A 27915-nucleotide genomic window follows, 5' to 3' on the forward strand; every position below is an offset into this window, starting at 1 on the left:
AACCACAGCAAACTGGGTCCATCAAACACGTTTATTTTAATCACAGAACAATCACAGATTTATTCTAGCACACAGACTTTTTGTGTATGTGGTAGAAGGTGATCATTTTTCAGATAGGATCGAGCAGGTGCTGGTGTTAAATATTTCCCTTAATATTGAACCGTTCATATGCATAAATCTTTACAGGACTGAGGCCTTGGGCCCTGATCTTGCAGGCTGTTCTGTGGGGAATTAATTGTGGTATCAAAGCTCTAGATAATGGAAGAGGGATGGGAGGAGGATAGGAGAAAGCAGTCAAAATACAGAGAAAAGAAACATGTTTGTAGTTGTGTTCTAAAACCATGAAACTACTGTGATTTTTTTTTTTTCTTCTGCTATGCTTTATAGCTCATTATTTCCTAGCCTTTTTACATGTTCGTATGTATGTGGCACAAAGGTTTTTATTTTTGTTTATAAATAACACAGGAGTCCTCTCACTTTGATTTGAAGTTACAGTTGTTAATATTTTGGTTATACCTGGTATTTGTGTCTCTAAATGTTTTTATTTAATTCTGTTAGCTGCATCAACTCTCTCCATGTGTTATATATGCTGTCAAATATTTAGGAAAGTATTTAAATACTTACTTTCTTAATTAGAAATAGTGTAAGTTTCATCTTTTCTTTTTAAAGTTTGATTTCTAGAATTGAAATCTTTTCATCCTATTTTCATGCAAATGAAGTTTGATATCTTTATTTACAACACTTTTTCAAATGTTTTTCTTACGAACTACCCTAACTGATCATCCTTCTTTAACTAGTTAAACTTGTTAATGTCTTTATGGCTTATTTTACCTTTTAAAGAATCTATTTGTCAAGGAAGCGTTGCACCCCATTTCTAGGCTGGATATGTGCCTTATCCTCTGCTTTGTGTTTTGTGAAAGTCTTTTAGTTGCTGCACTGCCTGCCGAGGGTTGTGGGGGGTTGTGTAGAGAGAATTGGTACAAATATGTTCATTACTATCTTGTAGTCAGCCCCACATCTGGCCATGAGATGCTATTTTGTACTTCTCTGGTGTACTTTGTTTATTCTAGCTGAAGAACTGAGTCTGAGAAGCATATGTTATGGTGATAATTGAATAGGATACGTAAGAAAAGTATCAATTTTTCTTAGATCTTCTCTTTGTTAGATAAGTAGAGAGTAAGACCAGAGACAGAGGACTGGGGGTTTAGTAGTACTTTTTTCTGGATCTAAACCACAGTACATGTGGACTATGCTACCTATCTTTACATGGCTTTGTCACATAATCCAGCCCTCTTTCCTGCACTGCCCTACTTGTTAAACTCTAACTTTCATCCCACCAACACCCCAAGAAAAGAAGTGTGAGTTAACAGGAGGGAGAGCTGCTGGCGCCTTGCCCTATCAGTATGAACGCTTTGGCCAGTTGTTAACGCTTTCACGTGTGTGTGTTCCATGTGTCACCATGCTTAGGGCGACAGTGCCAAAAGAGAAATTGTCTCGCAGTGTTCTGATTGCTGCTGTGGTCCTGTTTGCATCTGCTGTTTTCAGCAGCAGGCTGATTGTAAGCGGAAAATGACAATAGTTTTATGGAAAATACCAGGGTTAAAAAAAAAAGAAACTATGGCAAATAACTACAAGCTTAAGATTTTTTTTTCTACTGTTTTTAAAAATAGCTACTCTAGTTATATGTAGACAGCAAAAATATTCTGAAGATAAATTGGTACATTGTAGGACTAATACGGATAAATTTACAGGAAGAGTGTTTTAAAATTATTCTTCAGATATGATTTGAATGGCAATAGTAAGAGCAAGCTACAGTCTAGAATTCTGCCTTAGGCTTTTCCGCACATGTGTAGGCATGCAGCTCACTAGTATCTCTTTATAGGAGTGCCTCCTTTGGGTTATCCTGAAGATCCCTGTCTGATACCTGTGGGTAGTGACTGCAGTAACTTCTCTATCTGTTCCTGACAGCTGGGAGGTTTGATTTCAGCCTCAGTCACTGTTTGGTCACCTTAGCTGATAGGATTCTTATAGATTTAAGATTCAAGAACTGAGTCAGCAGATAAGCAAAATGGAACTGCATTTTTCATCCCTTCTTTTTAATAGCTGTTTCAGTAACTCCTCAAGGCTCCACTGTGCTGGGCTTTTATGAAAGAGGAATTCCTCAGAGAGTGTTCAGCTATAGACAGGCTTTGCAAACCAGAGGTTGCTGATGTTCACCTCTGCAAGAAACACAAAGGACGGGAGAAAATTGCTTCTTCTCCTCTCTTTACAAAGAGTGCATGGAGAAGAAGACATAAACCAAATCTGGTTCTTGAACTTGGTTCTCTGGTGTGTATCTAGTGCCTTTTATCCCAGAACAGCTTTTCTCGCAGCTTGTCGTCCTGTGCACAGTGCTTACCTGCCCACCCCTCTCCTGTCCCAGGCAAGCAGCTGTCCAGCTGGAGTAGTGGCGACAGCCACTTGACAGCACCAGAGACTGAGGGAATTTCGATTTGAAACCTTTAAGTTTTGAACTTCAAATCCTGTGAATGAATTTAAGACATGATGGCCTCCAACACCATATCAGGTCTTTCAGAGAGAGAGGACAGAGAACACTGCTGCCTGTGGGAAGATTTGGTTGCATTTACTGAGTTGGCAGTCTCAGTCATTTTACCTTCATTCAGAAGGAGAAGGAGTGGGGAAATTTAAAACAGCTAGCAAAAAACTATGCAATAATTGCACACGGTTAAATCTGTGCTTTATTTTTCCTTGATAATAGTTCAGTCTTCAGCCAAGAAAACACAGCAGCCAATTGAAAGTATAGCATTTCAGAGCATGCTGTCTCTATTAGGCCACTCTTAAGATACAAAGAACATGGATGTGAAATCTTGAGAGTTCCCTTGCCCATGCTGCTATGGGCACAGCATGATCTCAGTGCTGTGCAAAAAAGCCCAGAAGTTGTGGAGCTAGAAGTCGTGGAAGTTGTGTATCTTACCTAGCATGAAGTTTGAAGTTACACCTGTGTGGGAAAATAACTGAAATTGGAGGGGAAGGGGAGAGCATTGTCCCCCAAAATTCAGCTACATCTCAACATAAGCTATAATATCAGCAGAGCAGCTCTGAGATGAGACACAGCCGCTGCTCCCAGGAGCAAACAAGGCCCACATAATACCCTTGACATGGGGAGTAGAGTGGTACAGACAACCTACTGTCACCAGTAGGTGACAACCTGTTACAACATGGTTAGAGTTGACTGAGGATAACTCCAAGTTTGTTTATGAAGGTAGGCATGCAAATGTGAAAATGACAAAAAATTGATTTTAAAAGAATAGCCCATATCCTCCTCCTGTTTAAATTTAGAGCAAGCTGCTTTTTACTTCAGTTTAGAGCAGAACTGAACCCAGCGTATTTTGCCGTGACCTCTGCTTTGCAGCATACGTGTAGCAAGGCGTTTCCCAGAAGCGTCTTTCGGACTTCCAATAAAAAGCTGAAGTATTCTGTGGCTTGCAGCAGAGACATGGAGTCTTGCCAGCAAAAATCTGCAGCTAAGAGTCACTTAGCTTGAGTCTTTGGTTTCCTAACAGTTCTGTGTTCAGGGAGAGAATCATCAATAAGGGAGGCTGCAGTGGTTTTTTTTTTTCCTTTGTTTTCTTTTATTCAACAACCATTACTCTTCAGATGGTTGCTGTAATTTCCATTTCAGAAGGATTTGGTATGAGTACTGAGGTCCTTCTTCTGGCTGATGCAGCAAAACACATAATTGCTATTAAACCTTTGTGCAATGATCTGCTCTACGTAAAGCACCACTGACAGGACCATATTAAACGTTGCACAGCAAATTAATTCATTTCGCTCAGAAAGTGCCTTAGGTTTCTCATAGGAACGGTGAGTCGTTATTGGTCTTTTCTGTCTCTTTTTCTTTTTAATTATTTCTTTTTCTTTGCAGATCTGGGATTATTTTGAGATGTTTTGATAAAATGCAGTAATGAGTACTCTCAAGCTGGTAGTCACTTTGAATTTACATCAATATAGTGCAGTTGCAAAATTGGATGAAATCAACATTGCATGATTCACAAGGGAATATAAGGAATGACAAAAATCATGGTGATATGTCTATGGAGTGTTGTTAGCACAAAGCCATGCTCCAGTGACAAATACTGTCTTCCTCATAGAAGAAGGTGGTTTATTTTCTTTCTTTTCTTTCCTCCCCCCCTGAAGTAAACAGTGTAATTCAGACTTCCCAGTTGACCCAGTCAGTGACCATGTTACTCTGGGTCAGTTAGATATTTAATGGGACATTGATTTGTCTTAAGAAAGCATTAATTATTCATTAATTATTAGTTTAAGCTGGTCTTGTAAATAAGAGTGAAAGTCTCAACCTAGCTTGTCTTGAAAAGTTCTTCTGTGTTTATCTTGTTATGCATATGGCTCATCTTTACATATCTCATGTATGTTCATTAATAAAGAAGAAAAAATGTCTTCAGGCAGTGCCCAGCAGCATTGGAAGTTAAAATTATTATTAAGCAACTTGAAACTTTGGAAAAATTTTATTGGTGATCTTTTGCAATTAGTTTCTGTAAAATTGTAAAGACTTACAAATTGTGACAACTCAGTCTTCTGCAGATACTGTAGCTTTCATAGTTCATCTTGAAAAGTGCTGAAGGAGTAAAACTAAGACTAAATCGAATAAATCGTTGCATCTGTTTGATCTGTACGCCTGCTTCCAGGATCCTGTTGTTCAGAGTAGACACTGCATTGGTTTAACTAGAGCCAGTTTAAAAAAAAAAAAAAAACAGTTCATATAACAGTCTGGGTACTTTTGATGGAATGACTCTTGTTTGAAACTAGATCTGTTGTGTTAGTAGGAGTTTGCTGATGCGAGCTAGACTGATACATTGCATTTAATCTTACACAAAAAGATCCATGCACCTTGTTATACTGGTTAGGCTAAACTGATGTAGAATCACACCTTGACTTAATCTGACATGATTTGTACGTAGACAAGTATCGGTTCACATCAGTATACTGAAACTGGTAAGTACTCGACTTGTGTTTATGTTACGCCACCCATACAGTAAGTATGCACTTCATTATTTGAAGGCAATTGTGAGCCCCAGTACTGAACCAAGAATATGTTGCTCTGAAGCTTCATTAAAGGCAACACAGCTCCTGAAGTTTGTTTTTGTCCACTCATGCACTTTCTGATGAATGCTGCTTCCAGAAATGTGGCAGATGTGGAATATATAACCCATCAGGACTGACTTACACTGTTAGGTACTTATGCGACTCCTTCCATCCCAGTGCCTGGGAACCTTGTCATCTGTATTTATTCTCACAGTAGAGTAAGGCTAACGGTGCTGTTACACCTGGCTTACAGTCAGGGACTCTCAAGACGCAGAGAAACTAAGAGATTCAGATGACTTAATTTTAAGCTGATAGGTTACAGGCTTAGCTGAACTTCACTGTCTGACTTTAGTCCTGGAGTTATGGGCACACCATCCAAAGAGCCCAGGAATCTGTTGTGGAGCAGGGATTGGAACCTGGGTTATTCGGATCCTAAATTAATGTCCTGTCACCAATTATACTGGCTGGAATCTATTACTGTCTTAGTCATGATATAGAGTTGCCTTATTGCACCATTGCTGCTGGTGCGTGATGCCTGAGAATATATCTTCTGGCATGCAGTTGATGTGGGGAGGGTCAGTGCAGGCAGAGCCCGAAATATTTACTGTCTCAAGATGTGAAATCCTTGTAAGGAGATGAGCCTAGCTCCTAGCTCAGGGTTTTCAGACGCAAAGCAGCTCACAATTTACGTGTCCAGTAGAGCTGGCTGGGCTTCAGTCAGAAACATTTAAATAAACTGCTTGTAAAGGTATTTCTCTTTCTTTAATTCCCTGTTCTATCCTCACTGGTAGCCATAAGGGGTCACCTCTGCGAAGCATTGTGTGTGTTGCGTATATTCAAAGGAAAAAGTTTACAAGCAATTCCTTGTGGGAGAACCAAGTCAATTACTCAATCTTGACCTACAGTGCCCAATTGAGACCAGTAAGACAAGCATCATAATTAGCTTCACTTAAGAGATCAGTCTGGATATAGCAACTAGTGGTATTTGTATTCATTTAAAAGACTGTAAAGGCAGAACTGGAAAGAAGTTGCATCACTGGACCAGTCTTGAAAACATTTCTTTACTCTCTAGTAAAGAGCAAAAACTTATGTTTCAGATCGATACCAGAATATGTGGAAGCTGGCGTGCAGATTGTTAGGGTGTCCTCCACATGTTTTACAGAGCAGAATGTTGCAGGTACAGATTTCACACTGCACCATATAAATCCTAGGGAGTATTGGCCCAAATCCTTGGTCCAGTTCCTAATTTGGGCAACTTTAAAAGTCCATTCTGTTACCCTTTCTTCAGTTGGCATCAGGCCCATCTCAGGCTGTCTGGATCTGAGAGGGAATTTTTCTCCTAATAATTTAGTTTGCTAGCACTTATCTCTGTTTGTCTCATTTTCTTTCTTTCTTTCCTTCTTTCTCTGTGCATAAACTATATGTTTCCTTGGTTACAAGTTAATTGATAAGTCTTGTTCAAAAGAATAATAACTTCCACTCCAGAAATAGTATTGCATTGCAGACTATTAGATGAGGTTCACTCAAGGCAAGACATTCACTGGGCTTTTATTTAAATGGAGCTGCTAATTGAAACACTGGTTGGCATTGTTGACTGCATCCTGTTCACCAGTATGGGCTGAATATCTGCCCAAGGGAAACAGTTGAAATGAGGCTACCAGAGGAGGAGGTATGAAAAACTTTGAGCTTGAGTAGAAGAATTCAGCCATTTTCTTTGAAGATAGGAGTGGGGAGTGGGAGTGGTAAGAACAAAATTGCAGCTGTTGTATTAGTTTAGCTGGACTTACAGCAGAAATTATTGCCTGATGCTGTTACGCCCCTAATGACCTACTGGGCTTTTTTACTATTAATCTTGTATTTATATAATGCAGAATGATAGCAGCATTTCTTCACTAAGGCATTTATAAAGGAGAGTAATATAGGACTTCATGAAGCAATGGGGCTTTTTCCCTAGAAATTCATTGAAGAAGGGGAAGAAACTGGTGCAGTAAATATGAGCAAGGTATCTGTTCCATTGCTACATAAGCATTAACTTGAAAAAAAGCATAATCTTGACTAAGGACATGTCAGGAACTGATCAGGAAAGAAAAATAGCTCCAGAAAACACACATAATGAAGATGATTCCCAGTGACTGAGAGTGATGTAGGTGTATCAGGATTCAGTCCTTCGCAAGCTGTGAAAAACAGGACAGAATGGTATAAAGATAGGGGTGTGGGTAGAGAGATATGTTTTCTCTGAAATGTTCTAATGAGCATCACTAGACTGAGAACAATATTACAAGGAGGACAACTTTTTACTGCTAGAATGAGATGTGGGAGGTAGTTTTGAAGGAACGTAGTTTTGTTTGGGAACATTCTGGGTAATACTTTATGCTTCAAACAGTACAGTTGAGACTCAATTTTGCTCTAACTTACACCCGTGCATTTCTCTTGAGGCCCCAAGCTGCCATAAGACACATCTGAAAAGAAGGTTAAGCATTTTTTCACAGAAGCCGAATGTGGAGCAATAAAACTTTTATTATCACAATGAAATACACAATAAAACTGTTCCTATCCAGGCTCTTCTCAGGGCTTGGATATAGCCGATTAGTTACCAGTACCTGGAATTTTGCCTCCCTGACTATATTGCAAATGCTTTGGTCATTTCTGTTGACTCATAGTATCTGTAATTTGCATGCAGAGAACCGTTTCTGCTAGAATTAATGGGAGTAGAAACAAACAACATTGGCTTCTTTTCTCTTCAGATGAGCTTTCCCTGTGTTAGGTATGTGCTGTAGCCAAATGGAGATGTTTGTAGTTTGTACTTAATATAGTCATTTGCATGCAAAGTCAGGCTGCCTGGTTCATCTGGTTTCCCAAAACATGAATTGGAGGTGCTTGCTTTCCTTTCATTCTTTTTGCTTGGATTGTATTCTTTCTTGGATTAAAATAGTCAAGTTCTTGTTGCCTTGTGTGCTCATTGAATGGTTTGCTGACACTCATGTTCTTGGAAAGAAAAGCTTAGGCATTCTGAAACACTTAGAGGCACTGAAACTGCAGAGGGCATTTTTCCTCATCATTCCATGGAAGCCTCAGTGGAAAGAGGTGGTAGTTGATGTGAATGGCTTAAACTACTGGTTTACGACAAGCCTGTATTTAAAAAAAAATGGTGGTGACTTTAGATGAGCATAAAATGTGAACAGATACATTTGTATTATGATGAAAAGGTCTGAGAACACAGATTTATGTACAGGAGAAAATATTCTTTTTATCTGGGTTTAAATCTTTTGTTTGTTTGTTTGTTTACAGTGGCACATCCTCAGGAGCCTCACCACCCCTCAGAAAAGCCGGTCATCCACTGCCATAAATGTGGGGAGCCATGTAAAGGTGAAGTACTCCGTGTTCAGGCCAGACACTTTCACATCAAGTGCTTCACCTGCAAAGGTAAGACCTTGATATTCATCTGGTAGAAATGAGTCAATTTGCACAATGTACCTCAAACCTCAAAAGACGCACTTCCTGTGATCGGCCAATTCCAGGATACTCTCATTACTCAGTATGTGAAGGATTTGTGGGGTGGGGAGCGTAAAGAATGGAGGGCAAAATGACTGAATCACACATGTACAAGCAGCAAGGTGATCAGCACCACACAAAACAAATTCAATATGCAAACATCTACAATTTAATTGAAAAGAAAGATTATATGAAACATTTGATGGTTGTTTTTGTGGGGAGGGGGTGCAGATAAAGAGCACATTCTGCTCGGAATACTTGTGCATTCATTCTTTTTCTTGTCTACTGTTCACTGGGTGCGAGCTACACAATAGATAATTATACCTGAAAGAGACGAAAAAAAATGTAAGCGCTTTTAAATATTATTTTGAGTTTTATTTGCTTCATACAGTTCTCTGTAGACAGTCAGTTTCATGTATTTCCCAAATAGTGAATTAGACCATAATTAGACTCTGATTGCTTTGGTGATTTTTTTTTTTTTTCCTGTTTATTTGGGAAACAATGGAACAGCACTAAAAATCCAAGATGAAAAGCTTTATGGAGAGTCACAAAACATAGGAAGAGAAAGTATTAGCCCTAGCAGCCACTCAGAAATCCAATGTAAATAGTTGTCTTGGTTTCAAATGTCCTGTTATTAGAATTATTAATGTATTTCCTGTTATTTCCATATATGGGGCAAGGGTGTGTTTAGATTGTGTAGTGCGATGGCGTGAAAAAGAGCATAGCATAAGAATATTTAAGAAAATTCTGTTTTACTGTAGTTTTTGTTCTAAGTACTTTTTCAAGTATTTGAATAAATCTGGATTTTTTTTTAATCCCCCGATGGATACGGACAACCAGGAGAAACATGCAGGGCGGTCACTGAGGAGCATGTGCTGAGGCGAGGGGGAGCCTTAGCCACGCGTTTTAGGAGAGGTGCCTTCAGTGAGGAGCAGCACAGAGGATAGTGACAAAAGGGAAAGGAGCAAGAGACAGGGATATCTGTAGCAGCTGTGCTGACGTCGTGACCCTCAGAAAAAGCTGAGCTGGAGCTTTTAAGCTGAGTGGCCAAAAAAATTTTCTTTACTTGCTTTTCTTGTGGTTGGATTTTGCCTACGTTGAGGAAACAGCGGTATGCACACTCACAGGCACACTGTGTACGTGTGCACGTCTGTACATGTGTACACATACAGCACACGTGCTGATGGCTGCCATTTTGCTGAGCCTTCGGTCAGTGGGGCTCCGCCACTCACTGGGTCCCCGCTCTCTGGGCTCCCCTCACGTGGGCTGGGATTCTGTGGGATGCTGCTGTGTTGGGCCTCCCTGACTCTCCTGGGTCTCCACATCCATGGAACCGTATCCTCTGAGCCACCCACTGATTCCGGCCTCCCTGTGTGAGCCTTGCTCCCTTGCCGGCTCCCTCACACTTGGTCTCCCATGCTTTTGGGGCTCCCTGACTCTCTGGGCCTCCTTCTCCATGGGCTGGGATTTTCTGGGACTCCCACTTTTATGGAAGCCTCCCATTTTTTTGGAGCCTCACTCACTTGGAGGCTCCACTGGTGAGCCTCCCACTCGCTCTGGGCTTCGTTTACTCTCTTGTTCTCCGCCTGTGTGGGCTTTGAGTCTCTGAGCCTCTCAATTTTTTTGGGGGGGCTTCCAACAATTTTGGGCCACCCCTACTCTCCACAAGTCTCTGCTATGCGAGCCTCCCACCTTTTTGTTGACTTCCCATGCTTTCAGGCATCCTGCTCTTTTTGGGCTCTCCCTACCCCTTCACCTTCCCAGTGGGACTCCTACACCCACGTGTCTCCACTCTCTGGACCTGTCCCTCTGAGCTTCACCCTCCGCTCTAATACCTCTATGCTTCTAAACTTGTGTTTATAGATGCATAAAAGCTGTGAGGAAGCTGCAAGGCAGGCAGTGGGGTCACTGGTAGAGCTTTGTCTCCTGTCTCCCCAGTTCTGCAGAGAGGTTACAAGGCTTTGGGTTGTGGGGCGGCCTTGGGAATGAGCGCCCTGCTCGTGCCTCAGAGCGAGGACCTGAGGAGCTCTCAGCAGCTCCAGCTCATGCCAGTGAGACCTCCATGACCACAAGAAGGACTCACTGTGGTTTTTTACAAAAAAAAAAGAGGTTAATGAAGCATTAAATAATTGTAAAACCACTCTTTGTGAAGTCATCACCTTTGAAGATGGGTATTCTGAAGCAGGAGGTGATCCTAACTCCTTCATACAGTTTCTGTTGACTGGATTAATTAACTGCAGCACATACGATGAAAGGTGAGAATATGGAGAAAAACGTGGGCCCATGTGAAACAAGGGAAGGGTTGGTCCCCTACAACCAGCGTCTGCTGCAGTCAGTCCTAGCACAGCGTGAGATAGATGCAATGAAAGGGTTTCAGGCTTGAGGTGAATGTGGTGGAGCTGGTGACGAACGTGGAGAAAGGTGCTGAAGTAAATTAGAATAACTGAGCAACTAAAACAGAGTAGTGGAATCTATACTATGGAGTTTTTTGCTTCCTTTAAACCCAAGTTATCTTTTCTGAAAGTCCATACTGCAGATCCAGACTTTGAAAAGTGCCTCAAGCCCAGTCCCTGAGTTTGTTAGATTTTTCATGTTCCAAATGAGAGTGGAATAGTATAGTAATGTGATTGCTAGAACTCTGTTGCTTTACTTTCTAAATAGATGGGATGCAACAGAAACTAGAAATACTTGTTTTCCTGTGTTACTAAAATATTTTTTTAAAAGTCCCTTCAGCTATTTGCATGCTGAAAAGTGAATGGCTAGTGTCTAAGAAATTCTGTTCGTGTTATCTTTGGTTTTTAGCTAAATACAGCTAGATAGCTCAAAAACACTTAACTTTCTCCTGGATGTTGATGTCTTTCATCTGTGTCAAACTGGAATGGTATCAGCCCATCATGGAAGGCAGAGAGGAGCACTATCTGCACTATTCCTGAAACGCCTGGAGTAACGCATATGTCTTTCTGTATTATGGTTCCTGTACTTCAAGCAGTACGTGATGCTATATAATCCCTAAGCAGTTCAAAACCAGCAACAAGTTGTTTCTTTCACTGTTTCTGCCTGTAGTGAGTAGTGGTCTCAGTTTACAGAAGACACTGGATTAGCATATTTCCAGGAGCAGATCAGCTGACACCTTTGAGTCATGAAGGAGAAGGGTAATTTAGGCCAGGCAGCAATCAGCATGCTCAGGACCTCCAAATAAATCAAGGAGGTAGATAGAACAGGGCTCTGGAGTTGTTCTCCTGCTGAACACACCAGATTAATCTTGCTATTTTTGGAAGGGCCTAATTTCTTCTTTCACTTGTTTTTTAGTTACCTACGAATATGCTGCTTTTGTGCTTTGACTGTTCTCTTGCAAGACGCCCCGGCTCCCCAGGCAATATCTAAACTCATTGTGGCTTCTGTTTATGGGGATATTTTCAAGCTGGTGACAGTTTAATGTTCTGTAACGTTGACTTCGTGATGGCTTGCATGAAGATCACCGGGAAAAGGGGAGCTATAGAAATATCTCTCATGGAAATGAAACTACGATTTTTATCGTTAGCTTGTTAAGGAAACTTGGAGCTTTTGGAAGGTGACTGGTTGCGTGTGTGTGCTTATTGTTTAGGAGAAGGGGGTGACAGTGTGTCTTCTGCCTGCTAGTAGTATCTGCATATCCCAGTTTGAACTGAGAGCACCAGTGCTGAATCTTAAGAGACTTTTGTCTTGCTGTTCATTCAGTCTGTGCCTTATTAGTTGGGTTTGCTGGTAAGTGAGCATCATCTTTTTTGTGTTCATTTGTCTTTCACTGAGAGGAGGGAAAGGAGGGTGCGTGGGAGGTTACTCCTCCTGTTTTGAATCTTATACCTGAGCTGCAGTGATAGTTTATTGTTGGCCTCCCATGTGTAAGTGAATGCACTTTTTTGTTTAAACCATATAGTTATTTACTGATATTGCATGTTGTCTGACCACATGGTTCATACAAGTGGGGCACAGCTGTTCAAGTAAGCGGTTTTTTCCTCTAATGAGTTTTTAATTTTACATGGCTACGACTCTACAGGAGGTGGAGTTAGATTCCCTCAGTTTATACAGTATGTTGTTAACTAGCGGAAACAACTGATACTGGAACCAGAACCTGGATCTGCTGTATCTACAGATGGCTTGATTATCTTTCTCTTTTCTGTGTACTAAAGTTTGCTCTTGAGACTTCATGTCGTACATCTACAGCGTGAAAGACTTGAACAAACAGTACTGAAAATGTTGAAGCTTTTACCCATAGACTTAGTCTGATAGTCTAGTGAAAATGTGGAAAAAATCCATTTCCTCATAAAGCTGTCTCACTAGTTGGGTAATAGCAGAGTTTCAGTGTAATCCTGTTCTCACTTTGCTCTGTATGATTCTTTTTTTTTTTTTTTTTAATATTGCCATCTATGCTCTCAACTTTGTGTTTAAATCATACTGTCAAGCATGGTTGATATGATGGTAATCCTGCCTCCCTAGGTTATGTCAGAGACACGTAAGTGCTCCATGATTGCTTGGAATGCATGTCAGTGGTGGTGGCTGTGCTGCAGGAACATGGTGACTTAAGCCTCCCTGCTGCATCAGCCAGCTCAGGACGTGCTCATGAGTCATGATGTTACGTGATCGATCGTCTTCCCCTGTGGTTTGGTGCTCCGTCCATCTCTGGAATCTTTCTCAGTACAGAGCGACTGCTTCCTGACAAAGATGACAAGTAAAACCTCCACGGATTGACGTGTTCCCATACCCCCACGATAAGATGCAGCTAGCTGTTACTCCCTGCCTGTTGAGAACCAAATGTATACAGCTGGTTTGTCCTGTTGGCCCGGAGCGTTCTATTTGTGGCTCCAGATAAGAGCTGATAAAATAATAAAGAGCTGAAAATGGTGTGGCCTGTCGCACAGAAGGTGAGCTCTGCCGGCCTCCCGATAGGCAAAGAATCTCAGGCAGTCAGCAGCTGACTCAGAGTTGGAGTTAACAGGGGAATGATGGACAGGAGAGGGATAAGAGACATTTAGGAGAGCAGTTCCAGGACCGCTGTTCAGAGCAGTTGTCCTCGGCCTGTTTTGTAACAGTCACTTACCTTGCTAAGGAATTACACTGTTGTGTGTTTTAAATGCGAGATGAGTTGGATTCTGAGTTATCTCCGGGTGTAATAAATAAGTCTTAATTTCCGTTTTACCAGGAGTACGCTACTCTTACCATACCAATTGTTAATGGTTACCAGGCAATGGAAGCAGCAGGCTGGGGAGGGAGGGTGAGATGAGGAGGTTGGAGGGAGAACAGACCAAGCTGGAGATCTCATTGTTATACTTTCTGTCTTTAATAAGCATTAACATTAACAAGAATGAATTATAAAGAATTAAATTATAAGGATAGATCCTTTAATTATAAAGAAGTAAAAAGTTTTCCTTGTAAGCATCTGTGTACATGAATAACTTCTCTGGAAAAACTGAGACTATTCACTGCCATGTCTGTTACATATGTAAATGTGTGCGGGATCAGGCCCTAAATAATGACGTGCATGAGCAGAGATTTTAATATCTCAATTTAAATTGTGATCTGATACAAATGATAATTTTCTGTCATTGTCAGTTGATTGCAGTTCATTTTATCCTATTGCAAGTACTAGGAGAGGAAACTTTGAGGCTAGCAAAATTGCTATAATAAGAATTTATTATTAAGCCTGTGATTCATTTTCTGGGTTAGAGGGAAATACTGGTTTCAATACAGTGTATTGCTTAACAGAACAAGCTTTAATCTTTTTCAGTAACAATGTAAAAGTTTGCATAACTTGATTTTGGTACACATAGAGGTAGATTGCATTATCTTAACAGGGTAATGTAGTATTTGTGGTAGAAACATATCCAATAGTAGACAGTGTCCCTGTTCTTGATGTCAAATATAAATCAAAAAACGTAGCTAGCTTCCATATGGTAGCCTAAACTGAAAAAAAAGTGATCTCATAAATAAGCAATCCTGCCATGAGAATATGGGTAGTGTCCTAAAGTTTTCTCGCTATGTGGCATCAATGTCTGTAATTTGATTAGGCTATGCCAGGTGGCAATCTTTCACTGTATATGAATGTTTTACATGCTAGAGCAATGTCAAATATCAAAAGGCAATTACCAGCTAATATTCTTGCTAATTATAAGGCAAAGCCAAGTCCTGGCATACAGGAAGCATTCCACAAACCCAGAGTTATCCCATGGAGAAGAAACTCCTAGCTTCTATTAAAACACTGTTATAAATTAGCAGAAAGCAGTTTCTTACCTATGGAGCAATGTGCTCACTTTCCTCTTTTCAGTTAGATGTCTTTCAGGCTTATTTAGGAAAGCTCGCATCAACATGCACTTCCAGAATCCTCTGGGGTGTGTTTAGGTTCCAGGCGCAGTCCTGTTTCTTTTACATGACAAGTTCTGCAAGGCTACATCAAATGTAGCTCAGTCAGCTTGATGGTGAAGGGGGAGAGTTCCTAAGTTTAGATTTTGGGAAGCTCTGTAATCTTTGCCTTTGAACTGGATCTTCCTCCCTTGAAGGACTGGGAAGAAGTTAGGGTCATGTAAGCAGACACTGTATCAACAGGCTGGAATGTGGTTTAAATCATTAGTTCTTTGACCTTTGATCTGTCATCAGATTCCTTCAGTGGCGGCAGGAGGAGGCTGCAGACTGGCTGCGGGGTAGTTAGTGCTATTAATACTTCAGTGTCAGTGGATGGAAAGTCTAAATATGAGGACACTTTTGTAGTAGATACCCAGTGCACAGGTTGAAAAGATTTCTACATTTCCCCACATACTTCTGAAACAGAGACTGATCTGTGGACATGGTAACATAACTGGTGAATAAAATGTGCTTCTTCCTGGGCATCAGGAAATTATACGAGGTCCCTTGAAGCTCTGAATCACTGAACCAAAGAGCCTTCTTTATATAAACGCTCTTCAGGCTTGTAATTCTCTTTCAATACAGCATGGTTTTGCTTGCCAGCTTGTGAACTCCTCTTTTCATCTTGGTTATTGCAACAGCCTTTAACAGTATTAAGTCTCTTGATTTTTCTCAAATGTTTTTATTTTCATTTTTTTCCTAAACCTGAGTGTCTCAGCTTTCATTTAGAGAAAATGACATTTCTAGTCATTAAAATATAAAACGCTGGAAAATATGAACCTGAAATACTCTAACAGGAGAATACAAATAAAAAGGACGGAAGTGTTACAATGTCCTTGTTTGGATGGTCAGAACTTTGGGGTTCTGACTCAAGATCTTGAAGGATTACAACTTTGCATCCTTTGCCCATGGTAGAAAGTCTCATGGAAGGGAATGAGTAACAGTAAGTTGAGATTTTAAGGGTGAAAATGAGAGAGAAGTACTTGTTGCTGAAGAGATGAGTATACGCAAGTCAAGTGAAAAAGTGAAAAGGGGGGTACACTGTTATCTGTGTGCACAGGGAGACCTAATGAGAGACAGAGAGAACGTGTTTAAGGACAGCACATCAGGTTTGAACAGTTTAGAAAATCCAGGGAGCGGTGGGATTTTGCTGTTTCTGGAAAGCTAACAGAGGTTAAAATTTCTCCCATGACAGGAAATGCGATTCAAATGTGAAGTCATGCAGCCAGGTAGCTTGATAGGGAAGCAAGCCTCAGTTGTGGGAATAATGGCCATTTCTGTGTTTGTGTATCTTAGCTGCTGTGTTTTCTGTTCGTTTTCTTGCAGTGGTTCCTATTGATATTTCACTTCAGGTTCAGTAGGGGCCTGGGAAGTTTGCTGTAAGATAGGCTGGTTTCCTGCAAAATGACCCTAATCTTTCTGTAAGCCATAAGCAGCAGGCAGAGCTCTGTCTCATTGGTGGCAGTAGCCTTTGGGATGGCAATGGGCTGTTTCAGGGGTGCAGCAGACTTTAAGCTATGTCCAACCCCTTGGCAGCAAAAGCCACCAGTCAGCGTCACTACTTGTGGAAAACAGTCTCTGTAAGAATTCCTGAGGATCCTTTGCTCCCTGCTTAAGAGGCACGGTGGGTGAGGTGACTATGACAGTAGGGCTGAAACGATATCCGTAGTTCTATCTCACAGTGTTTTCTCATCCTCTGACCCTTTCCTGCCCTCCTGCTTATTTTCAGTAGCAATGTCCTATTTTATTTGGTTCTTTTTTTCCTCAAGTATTTTTTCTATTTTCATATAAAACACTAAAATGTTAATTTTTGCTTTAGATGTTGGCAGGAAAAAAATCCCAAGCAGTTTCATCCCATTCTAAAGTGGATCCTTATTTTGCTCTTGGGGGTTTTAATGCTATTAGTGGCGATTGGTTGACACTGCTCTTAGTTTAGTTGGGCCTGAGGTCTCTTTCGACGACCAAACATTTGACAGGAAATGAAATTAATTGCACTACTTGGCTGATGTTGATGAATGCTGACAGATGCCATGTCAGATTTTAACAAGCTCCTGGATCCCTTTGGGAGTAGAGGGCCAGCAGGATGCTTTACAGGTGCTTGATGAGTGGGACAGAGCATCCTTATGAGAATATGAAAAGTTGCTTGGATTTTTTGTCTTGTATCCTTCATTTGCCTGGCTTGTTTCATAAATCTATGGATGAGGTAGATTTATTTTTGTTCTGTTCTTGCATCTTTGGTTTGCTTATTTATAATCTTTTTAGTGAGATCTCTCATCTAGATAGTTACAGCCAAGCTATCCCAGGCTAAACTTTGTCATTTTTCCACCAATTGCGTTTTCTTCAAGGTTCATTTCCCGCAGATCCGTAAATGACTTTGATCTCCACCTAGTGCTTAGTTTAATGTGAAAGGTGTTTTAAATGGTTGAATGATTCTTGCCGTTGTTCTGTCCTGGTGCACTAACCATTGATATTTCAGTTGGGAAGCTGTCACACTGCTGCATCATGTAAGGCTGTTGTTTGCTTGCTGTTGAGCTCAGGTACTAGCTATTGTCTGTTAGACTGCTAGAAAGACTGAAATATATGAAATATATGTCAGGTGTGGACAGGAAACTTTCCCCTGTGCAATATTGTTTGTATCTCCAGTGTTAAGGAGAAAAAGAAAGAAAACTGACCTTGTAGGACTAAAGGCAGTGTTATGGCGTTAATGGGGAAATTGATTAGTTAAAACTCTGAGCTCATCTGAAACTCGCTTATCACTAGTGGTTTCAGTTGAGTGAATGCTTGCATTAAATGCTTAGGGGTTTCACTCAGGTACCCCACTGAGAATTACTTGTGCCATAATGACGGTGACACTCAGTAGTCATGCAGAATGTTTGAAATGGTGGGTCAAGGTTTTTTCAAGGGAAGAGGAGAAGGGCCAGGCTGGAGGCTAGAGGATGATTTTCATGGGGATCTCAGACCAATTTAGGGAAAGAAGGGAGAAACGCAGTCTCATCTTTTGCTCAGGAGGTATTTCAGCTGCTAAACCTTTCTTCTAGCTGGTGACAAGATAAGCAGATTTTAACATCACCTGTATTTGTTCCATGAAGCTCTTTCGACTTACGGAGTTTGTTTCTAAAGTCAATCTGTTGAAATGAGAAGAGAATCCAGAACCGCTGGGAATCCAGAACCACAATTCCAAATAGCTTGGATCAAAATACATCTCTCGTCAGTGTACGGCAAAAAAAATCTCCAGTGACAGGAGTGTGACAAACAGCTATCAGGATCTCTGTTCCAGCTTTTGCAAAAAGCTGTATGGAATTTCTTAATGGTGCCTTGCAATCTTTCTGCAATGGTAGTGCTGCAGCATGGCTTCTGGGATTTACTGTTCTCATATGGTCTTCTGACGATACTTGGACATACATTCATTCTTTAAATGACTTAAGGAACTGGAGGTTATGCCATCAAGAAGAGTGTTGATAAGAGGAATAAAACAAAGGCAGAGAAAGACTTAGTTCATTTGGAATGTAGAAACTTTAATAAGAACATGAACCCTGCTTTCATCAATACAGGATTTGTTAAGCTCTCTCTTAGGCAAAAAAAAGAAACAGATTTTTCCTGTGAATTTGTTTAGATGTAGATGATAAACTGAAACATTGCCAAATTCCTTTCTACCTTCAAACAAGAAATCCATTATGTCCTAAGAAATAAATGTTGTATGGATATTTCCCTGCTTGAGAACAGCACCATTATTCTATGAAGCTTAGAAATACAAGAAAGAAATAAAACCCTAACAGGAAATTGAATTTGCACCTTATTTAATGCATGATGAAAAAGCAGATCGTTACACTTTCTTAATGAATAGCATTCACTTCTGCAAACTGAGAGCCCATGCTCATAGAGTCTGCTTGCGCGGTTTTGTTTCTCAGTGTTGAAACAGTTTTTACTTAACATCAACAGGGAGTTATTTTCTAAGGGTCTGGTTTTTCAACTCTTGCTGATAATAACCCTATGGAAATCCTATATAATGCTTGTAAGGATCAAATCCTACTTCCATTCACTTTGGAAAAATCTGATCTCTTCATCATAGCCATTAAAGCTTGGAAGTGACTCCGCCTGAGAATGATCCGAGTCCCTTGGAGGTCGCAGGCAATTGGATTGCTTTTGAGCAGCTATATTTTGTTGGAATAGTGCAGGCTTGCATACTCAGACCCTGTAGCTTTGAGAGCTGACAGCACCACTGACAGTATCTCCAGTCTTTTTGTGCTCCAAGGATGCAAAATAGTAGCGCCTGAGAGTAGTTCGGGAGAGAAAAAGCTTGTTGGTCTGTGTTTTCTGTACAGTGTGAGGCAGGACTGTATCTCCCCTTACTCCATTCACACGAGAGGCAGGATCATCTGTTTGGAATATGAAATCCTTTGATATAAAGACTCTGAGAAAAGGCTGAGTTCTTCCAAGAGCTGTTCAAGATAATGGTTTTCTTTTTTTATTTAAAGAAAAATGCTGATTTTTTTTTTTGTCTCTATGCTTGTGGTACCTCAGGGAATAGAAATGCTCCCCAGTGTCTCCTGTTTCAGAAGGGAGGTTCTGGTCATGCAAAACAGAACTTCTTCCGTCGTAACAAGCGGGAAGAGTCTTGGGGAAATATTATTCTCTTGTAGCTCTATTTCGATGTGATAGATATATACAGAATACCTCTCGCTTTTTGCCTTCTTAAGCATGACTTATGCATCACTGTTGGCTCCACTAATTGATTCTTTCAAAGTTGTTTTTCCTATTAGCATAGGAAAAACCAAAAGAATTTGATGTTTCCTATGAACTGTCATAATTTTGGCATTCGGGTTTTTTTGATGACATGATATTTGTTTCACAGCAATTGCCTAGATCATACTATTGGGATTTATTTTATGTATCTAGTGATCACAGCTGGTTTTTCTTCATTCCCTCTGCTGTTTGTGGCATGAACAATGCTAGGCAGATGGTCTTTCTTTTTAATAAAAACAATCACAATTGGTTGTCTTTTCTGTGATATTTCTACGGTGGTCATAAACGTGTGTGCCAAGGCAATATGTTCAAGCTTGAGGGGATTTGTTGTCAGAACCATGACTTCTGCACAGTTGCAAAAAGGAGGAGAAAACAAAAAAAGCTGCTTAAGTCCCTTCCTTGTTTGTACAGCAAGTGTGGATACAGTCATGTTCATCCTTTCTGATTTGATCTCTGACTCAAAGTGAAAGCAGCCTGCTGGAACAGCATTTTTCCGACCATGGATGTTAACAGTCTGGGTGACCCTCATTCTGTGCATGTAGCTCAAAGCTGTGATTAGTGATAGGAACACATGTGCTAAATTGTCTGCAAAAGTCCGTTGTTACGTGGGGTTGCCAGGACTTGCCTTTAATTCTTGCAGATTGGTGTGTGTTTCCTGCTGTGAGTTCACCAAAGATGATGGATCTGCTGTGGTTCACGTCATAAGCAATTCTGCTTGTATCTGAATTCATGACTCGCCAGTGTGAGAGAGTTTATCTCATTCTGAGTTATTGACAAAAAGAATAAGACATTGGACGGAAAGGAGACTTCATAAAGAAAAGGGCAATAAAGGGAGCTTCTTTTTAATAATAGCAACTACTGTCTTTAATAAATTTGCCAGATAACTTTATTTCCCATTTTTGTTGCAAGGCTTGAGTCCCTGTGGCTGCGCAAAAGGGATAGGGCTTAATATTGTGAGTGCACGAACCCTTTCATTTAAGGTTTGTGGTATTTTTGCAAGCAATGATCTGCCACAGAGCTCTGTAGGACACATTGAAGCTGGATTTTTGGAAGAAGCTAGAACAGAGGTTGCATTGAAAGTTACTTTTCATCATCCTACCTTGTTAGACCCATTGCCTAGGCAGGTAAAGAGGGCCATAGGGACTAAAGGAGTTTTTCAAAGGGTGACTCATTGGTAGAACTTGGAGCCTTGTAAAGAGCCAGAGAGTCCATGTATGCAGCTTCTGAGGCAGGTCCAGCAGCATGCTGAGTGCCTTCAGTTTGAAGTTGAAATATATAGACTTGGATGTTAAAGCTACAAGCTAAATTACAAACTAAAGGAGGTTAGGAAGAAACTTTTGTATAGACGCATGAGTACTCCATAGCTCTTTATGAAATTTAGCAGCTTCTGAAGCATCTAGTATTGACGACTCCAGGACAATACTCCAGTTCATACACAGTAAACACAGGATCTAACAGTCCGAATACTGAAATAATCCCTAACAACTTTTAGACATTAAAGTAGAGTTCTCAGATACTCTGTGATCTAACTGTAAGAATCTACCAAAGTTAACTTAGAAAAGCAAACCTATGGTAAGTAGGCTTAGCTTTTGCCTCTGGACCTCCAGTGGAAAATGGCTGGATGGTCGCTGACTCAGGAGCAGTCTAAGGTGAAGTGGTGATGTGGTGTAGAGGTGACTGTATTTTCTGCCTAATTATTACGTGATATTGTACCTTTAGTTTGAAAATACTATTTTAACCAAAATGGAGATCAGTAGAAAAAAATGGAAGAATGAAAGAGTTTTTTTTTTTTCTGGAGGTGCACCTGAAAACCAGCTTAGAGCATTTTGCAGCATTCTAATAGAGCCTTAACAATAGTTCTCTGTAGTTCTCCTAAGTCACTGATAATTGAGTTTTGGCTACTTGTGGATTTAATGCCACCATGAGGTGTAATTTGTTTGCACGTGAAATATTGACGCTGCTCTGCGCAGAAATGTGAAACCGGAAGAATTCTAGCACTGATACTGCTGCAATTGTAAGTTGTGTTTTAGTGCGTTCTGTTTAATGTTGTTGTATTAATTATTGTTACAGTAACGCTCATTAGACCTCTGAGGCTTGGCAACAGGCAAACACAGACTTTGCAATCCCTGCCCCATACACCTTGTGATTTTAATTTTCAAGGCAGGTAACTAATAGGATATTAGCCTGTTATAAAGGGAGAGAGAATGAATGTTGTGCACGACACTGTGCTTGGTATTTGTGGCAGAGAGGTGAATTGAACCCAGTTCCCCAACAGTCTTTCTGTATTTCATATTTTAATTTTTCAAGGACTCTGTAACTGCAGCGACTTAGAATGCTGCATATTAATTTTCCGTTAACCAGAATTTCTGATATTCGATATTTCTGATATTTGAGCTGAATGTACTTGGATGTTATGAAGAGGGATGAGATAGAATTGCTTGCAGAGTAAGAGTTAAGCTAGTATCCTAGACCGCTGTGAAGAGTAGTTTCTCCTACTGAATTACACAGATGCGGCAATATACAGAGGAGCAGTAGGAGTGGCTGAAACCAAAATGCCTGGGAGCTGTCATATGTATATTTGTTTAAAAATTCATTTAGCAGCTCCTATTTATGCTTTCTCATTAGGGTGAATAAAGGAGACTTAAAAAAGCTCACATGAAGCAAGTAGTATTTTTGGTGCTACTGTGGGATGTTAGGTTCAAGTCCTTTGTTCAACCCAAGCTGAAGCAGAAGTGTGAAATTTGGTCTCCCATCTCCTGTGGCTGTTCTGGGATGGATTGCTTTCTGACTCCTGTGCTGACCAAAAATGCCAGTGTAGCACTATGAATATTTTCTTAAAATGAAACAGGCACCTGTCTGTGATGTGTTTTGGTTTGGGTGAATAAGTGTTTAACAGTGGAAAAACTGGCAAGTCACAGCAATCCTTGACTGGTCCTTCACCTTTTTACTGATAAAATTATTTTTCCTAACAAAGTTGTACATGACTGCAGGTCTGTATCCAAATGTTAGAGTTGTTTATCTAATCCACGAAGTACAGGGAGTATAGTGTATCAAAGACTAACAGGAGACCAATGCAGATTAGGCACTCAAAGTAGTGATAGTTCTTGGGACATTGATTTGTTCAGAATACAGGTGGGGAATACTCTTTATTCCTATTTGCTTTATTCAGCATCCAATATACTGTTATACAGTTTGGCTGCATATATCATGAAGTATATGTAATGGAGATGCAGCTAGATTTTTAGTGCTTGATTGTCTCTTCCCTGCAGCTTTCTCTCAGTATTTGTGTCTACTACTGTAAAATCAACCTGAACATTCCAAAGATCATACTTTTTACAGCAAAATGAAAAGTATTAATGCAGCGATGGTGGAGCAGCTCAATGTTATCTGGGGAGTGGAGAAGTTAATCTGAACCATAAACAACATTTCTAAAATACTCATTTTTTCAAAAAGACACAGCACTTTGAAAGCTTCTTAAAATAAAGCACACGCTTGCAGGAAAAATATACTCTAGTGTATAAAGTAGTAAAATCTGTCCTATTTATGGAATCATGTATTTTCTTCTGCTGACCTCCAGTCCCAGATGTGAAAGCAAGATTGCATTGATACAAATAACTCTGATACCTTGCGTCATCCAGTTAATCATGTTAACTGAGGTCTTGGTGAGGACCGAGCACATGAAATTTATGATTATGTAGATTCTTCCATGGAAAGTCTTTAATACAAGTTCTCTTGTAGCAAGAGAATACCAACTATCTCCTGGGATGTCAAGGCATGTAGTGACAGGAGGAGAAAGCAAAAATCTGATAGAAGGGAACAAGACCACCAGGGTCATCTCATTTGTCGGGAGCAAATATGCTGACATCCTTAGTAGATATATTTTTCTAATCTATCTGTGTTCTTTTTCTTCCAGTGTGTGGCTGTGACTTGGCACAAGGAGGCTTTTTCATTAAGAATGGGGAATATCTTTGCACCTTGGATTACCAGCGCATGTATGGTACCCGCTGCAATGGTTGTGGGGAGTTCGTGGAAGGTGAAGTAGTGACAGCTCTGGGAAAAACTTACCATCCAAGCTGCTTTGCCTGTACTGTTTGCAAGTAAGTCATCCCTTTCAACAAACAGTGTGAACTCAGCACAAGGAAAACAGGGAAAAAGGGATCACCATGAGACACAAGTCTCAAGACATAGTTCTCTTTGTGAAGTGTTTGGCTGGGAAAGATCTGCTGCAAGTCTGACTTTGAGGGTCTTCAAAATACCACTCACTTATTTGAGGGACACAGCTTCTCTTTTATGTATAGTTCCGTCTTCTCAGAAGGTTACTCTCACATATGAAAGAATTCAATATCAAGCTTGTATGTTGAGGTAATGGACATGGATTGAGTTGAGTTCAGGTTATCCGCCCCGCTTAATGAGAGAAATGAGGTAAAGCAAAATTCTGGATGCTACAATAGAGAAGTCATTTGGGCTGTGGGAACAGTTAAGTGATCAAAAACATACTGGAGTCTCACTTTCACATCGTGTAAGAACGTGTGGCTTTGGGACAAGCATGATCCTGCTTTTCTTCCCAAATACAATTTCTTGTCCCCAGTAAGAGGACCAGTCTTCAGTTCTGCAGGAAGTAAAAAATTAGCTAAGGCTGTGTGAATGGAACAAAAGGTGGCATTTTTAACTTGTGTTTTTGTTTAAACTCTCACTAAGATATTAATTTACAATTTAGGAGACTATTGGGCAAATCTTTGACGTGCTCTCATAACCTGCTCATTTGAGCAGTTCTATACTTGAAAATCTCAGCTAAGCTTTACAGCCTACACTCAACCCAAAGTCCCTATGCATAATGTTCCCTATTAGCTGGCTCTAGGCACTGAGACTGTGCTAGAATTTAGGCTGCCTTAGCATGTGCCTTATTGCTATGGTGATCAGTGTAATATTTTGAATACACTAGGGGAAATAAAGCTTCCGTAGGTTTTTATAGTAGTGGCACATTATTACAGCAGTAAAAATAATCTTCTAGACATAAATTGAAAGTGAAGTGATATTATGGTGCCATCATGATTCTACAGAAAGCTGACTGTGTTATGTGTATACTTACTATTTACTAAGCTGGAATTAAGATGGCCATGAGGTTGTTCATTTCTGCAGTTCTGAGCCCGGCGGTAAAATGGAACTTTCAATAAGTTTCAGTGTAAAGCCTGAGGGACACATAAGGAGCATCAGATAGAGACGAAGGTCGACTTTATAGAGAGGGAGGACCCGAAAGACAGGGCCTGTTCCTTTGTAATCTGGGAGGAAAATAGGACAGTGGAGTTCTCCAGAAGTCAGATTGTAACAGCAGTCGAATTGTCTGAAACTTAATGCAGAAGGATGACATAAACAAGAAAGGCAAGAATCTGTGTTCTGAGATAGTACCTAGTTGGATATCCCGTCACATGATGCGTCTGGGTACTAGTGCAGCAGACTTGCCAGGTGCCACCCTGTTGTAGTTTAGCCCAGTGGGCAGGTAAATGTCACACAGCCACTCAGTCTCCCTCACCCCCAGGGAATGGGAAAGAGAATTAAGGGGGAAAAGGAAAGGAGACTCGTGGGTTGAGATAGGAACAATTTAATAATAATATATGAATATACATATGAATAATAATAACAATATATACACACAAGTGAGGTGCAGTGTAATTGCTCGCCACCTGGTGACCAACACCTGTTCTGTCCCAGTAAACAATTCTGAAACAGATAAGTCCTGACACCATGATCCTGGACAAGTGAGAGGCTTGAAAAGAATGAGCAAGAGATAGCACTCCGAGACTGAGAGCCCCTGGAAGAGCAAAAGCCCTTCTTTCCAGTCAGCCCTCATCTGTATACTGGGCATGATGTTGTATTATATGGAATACTCCTTGGCCAATTTAACCCTCAATCCTAAATGTAAGTTCAAGTCATAAAGGGAGTTGTGGACCTTTTGTCTCGGCTACGATTCCGCTCCGCCAGCCTGTTGTGGTCCTGCACACTGGCAGAACACGGCAGTTGAAAAATCCTTGAGGTCTCAGCACCAACGATAAATATCAGTGCCCTATCAACATTCTCATAGCAAATCCCAGACTAAAAGCAAAACACGGAGCTCTTCTAGCTACCAAAAAGAAAAACTAACTCTGTCCCAGCTGAAACCAGGACATATCCTAATCTTTACAGCTGTCTCTGTATGGGTAGTTTAAGTACTTTGTTCTGTAGCCTGGTACATTTTTGAAGACCTTTTCTATTGAAAGTATTTTGATCGTTTTTCCATTTGGTTTTCAATAGTGTGTGAAGTTACTGTGTGTTGGTAATCATATGATGTGTATGTTTCAGTTTTGTTTCCCAAGAACAGTGTGAAAGTAGATGATATAGTATAAAACGACATCAATTTTCTGTACATTGACTTGCATCAGTCTTTTTATGTTGAATGAACAAGAGATGAGTCATTGGAATAGATTCATGAAATGCAGTATTGCTGCCGATTTATTTATGGCCCACTTAGGAATCGCAGTGGAAAGGAAACTAGAACAATGCCTTAAACATTTTGTTTTGTGGAAGAAAGCAAACATTCATTTCTTAAGCACAGCTTTGGAGTGAGGTTTGGTGTAGGGGGATCTGCACTTGGCAGCTAAAGCTACTTACTCAAGATTGGGAGTTACTGAACCTTCTCATTTTAGTGAAATGCTCATACAAAATGTTGTTAATCCTCTGGTTTATACACCAAATAAGAGTTAACAGCAATGTCAACTTCTGCCTAACACACATTCTTTAGCATTTTGTTGAGTTGAGCAAATGATCTCAAACTTCCTGAGTCCCTTCAGCCTTTACCTTTCTCCTAACTCCATCTGCACAGGTAGCAATTACAACAGTGGTTCTGCAATGCAGATACTTGTTTTACAGCTCTAGGAGAACAAATGTGGAGAACGTTTCAATTTTTTTGCGAACTGCTACATTCACTGTAATATAGTCAGATATTTCATTGCTGCATACAGATGAAATTAGTGTATTTATGAGTGACTAACTCCACATTCCTTCGCTAGCATCAAGACCAGTTCTGATTCTTCCTTGGAGTTCTCTTCTGTACTGTTTGCTACCCACAACATTACGCTGAGACCATCATAAATGTAGCTGTTGTGTCTAAGCGGATTTCACTGTGTCTGCTCTTTAGATAAAATGTTTGATAACTTTTGAAGACTAAAATACAAGGCAAGTCTAACCTCTGCTCTGCTTGCATTCTTGAATTGGATTTCTTCCAGTGCCTGGCTTTGCCAAGGCCACGTTGCAGAAACTATTTGGCCTGAGTTTCTATAAAATGCCGTTTGTACTGGGGGAAGGCAGCAAAATCAAGGCATAGGGAACAGAGGAAAATTTCTGGCATAACCTTTGCTAAAATACGTTTTTCTCTTTAACACTCCAGGCGTCCATTTCCACCAGGTGATCGAGTTACCTTTAATGGAAGGGACTGTCTGTGTCAGATGTGTGCTCAGCCCATGTCCTCCAGTCCAAAAGAATTGTCTTCCTCAAGCAGTAAGTATGCCACCATCTTTCTGAAGCCTCTTGTTTTCCTGACCTGATCAGCATTTGGTTGACACTAACTTAATGCACTCTTTTGGATTGTGTGTTTTTTTCTTTTCTTCCTCTTTAGAAATGTGAATTATCTCTGGGAACCATCTTTTTTTCTTTCCTTTTTAAAAAATTTTTCTTCATGAAAAGTGTCTGATACTATAAATGGGAAGAGGCACTTACACATTTCATTATGAGCAAATGACTTTTTCCCAAAAACTGGATTTTTAAAAAGGCTGATTTTTTTTTATAGGTGCTGGAAAAGTACTTGATGAATTCCGAGGTTTCAGAGTTGATAGATTGCTTTTTTTCATGTTTAATTGTATAGGTTTAAGTATTCAAAAGAGGACAAAGTCAGAGGAAATTAATTTTCTTCTACTATTTAACACTTAAATTAAATTATCCTTTATAAGGAATATTGCCAGGATTATGCCTCCAGTAAACTGAAACCACAATGGTACTGGAAGCAGAACCTCAAGAAACCATTATAAAAAAGAGAGAAAGCTGGTTAAGAGGAAAGAGAAAGAACAAAGAAAGTTTGGGAGGGAAATTAACTTGGTTTGATGTTGGGTTTTAATGTTTTTAAAATATAATTTTTAAATCACTGATATTAATCTCTGCCTCTGGTAGTTAATT

General features: G+C 40.2%; 1 protein-coding gene across 4 annotated transcripts in view; it reads left to right on the forward strand.

Annotated features, from left to right (window-relative positions):
- The window catches only part of ABLIM1 (actin binding LIM protein 1), a 217432-nt gene that overhangs the window by 100806 nt on the left and 88711 nt on the right, over positions 1 to 27915 (forward strand). For all 4 annotated transcript variants that reach the window (XM_086616550.1, XM_086616546.1, XM_086616547.1 and 1 more), the window contains 3 exons: positions 8392 to 8526; positions 23627 to 23810; positions 27134 to 27243. In XM_086616550.1, the coding sequence (XP_086472676.1) occupies positions 23704 to 23810; positions 27134 to 27243 (217 nt within the window). In that variant the 5' untranslated portion in view covers positions 8392 to 8526; positions 23627 to 23703. Of the gene's footprint in view, positions 1 to 8391; positions 8527 to 23626; positions 23811 to 27133; positions 27244 to 27915 lie in introns of those variants that run through there.

Source organism: Tauraco erythrolophus, chromosome 9, assembly GCF_009769465.1.
Source record: "Tauraco erythrolophus isolate bTauEry1 chromosome 9, bTauEry1.pri, whole genome shotgun sequence".
Taxonomy (NCBI): Eukaryota; Metazoa; Chordata; class Aves; order Musophagiformes; family Musophagidae; genus Tauraco; species Tauraco erythrolophus.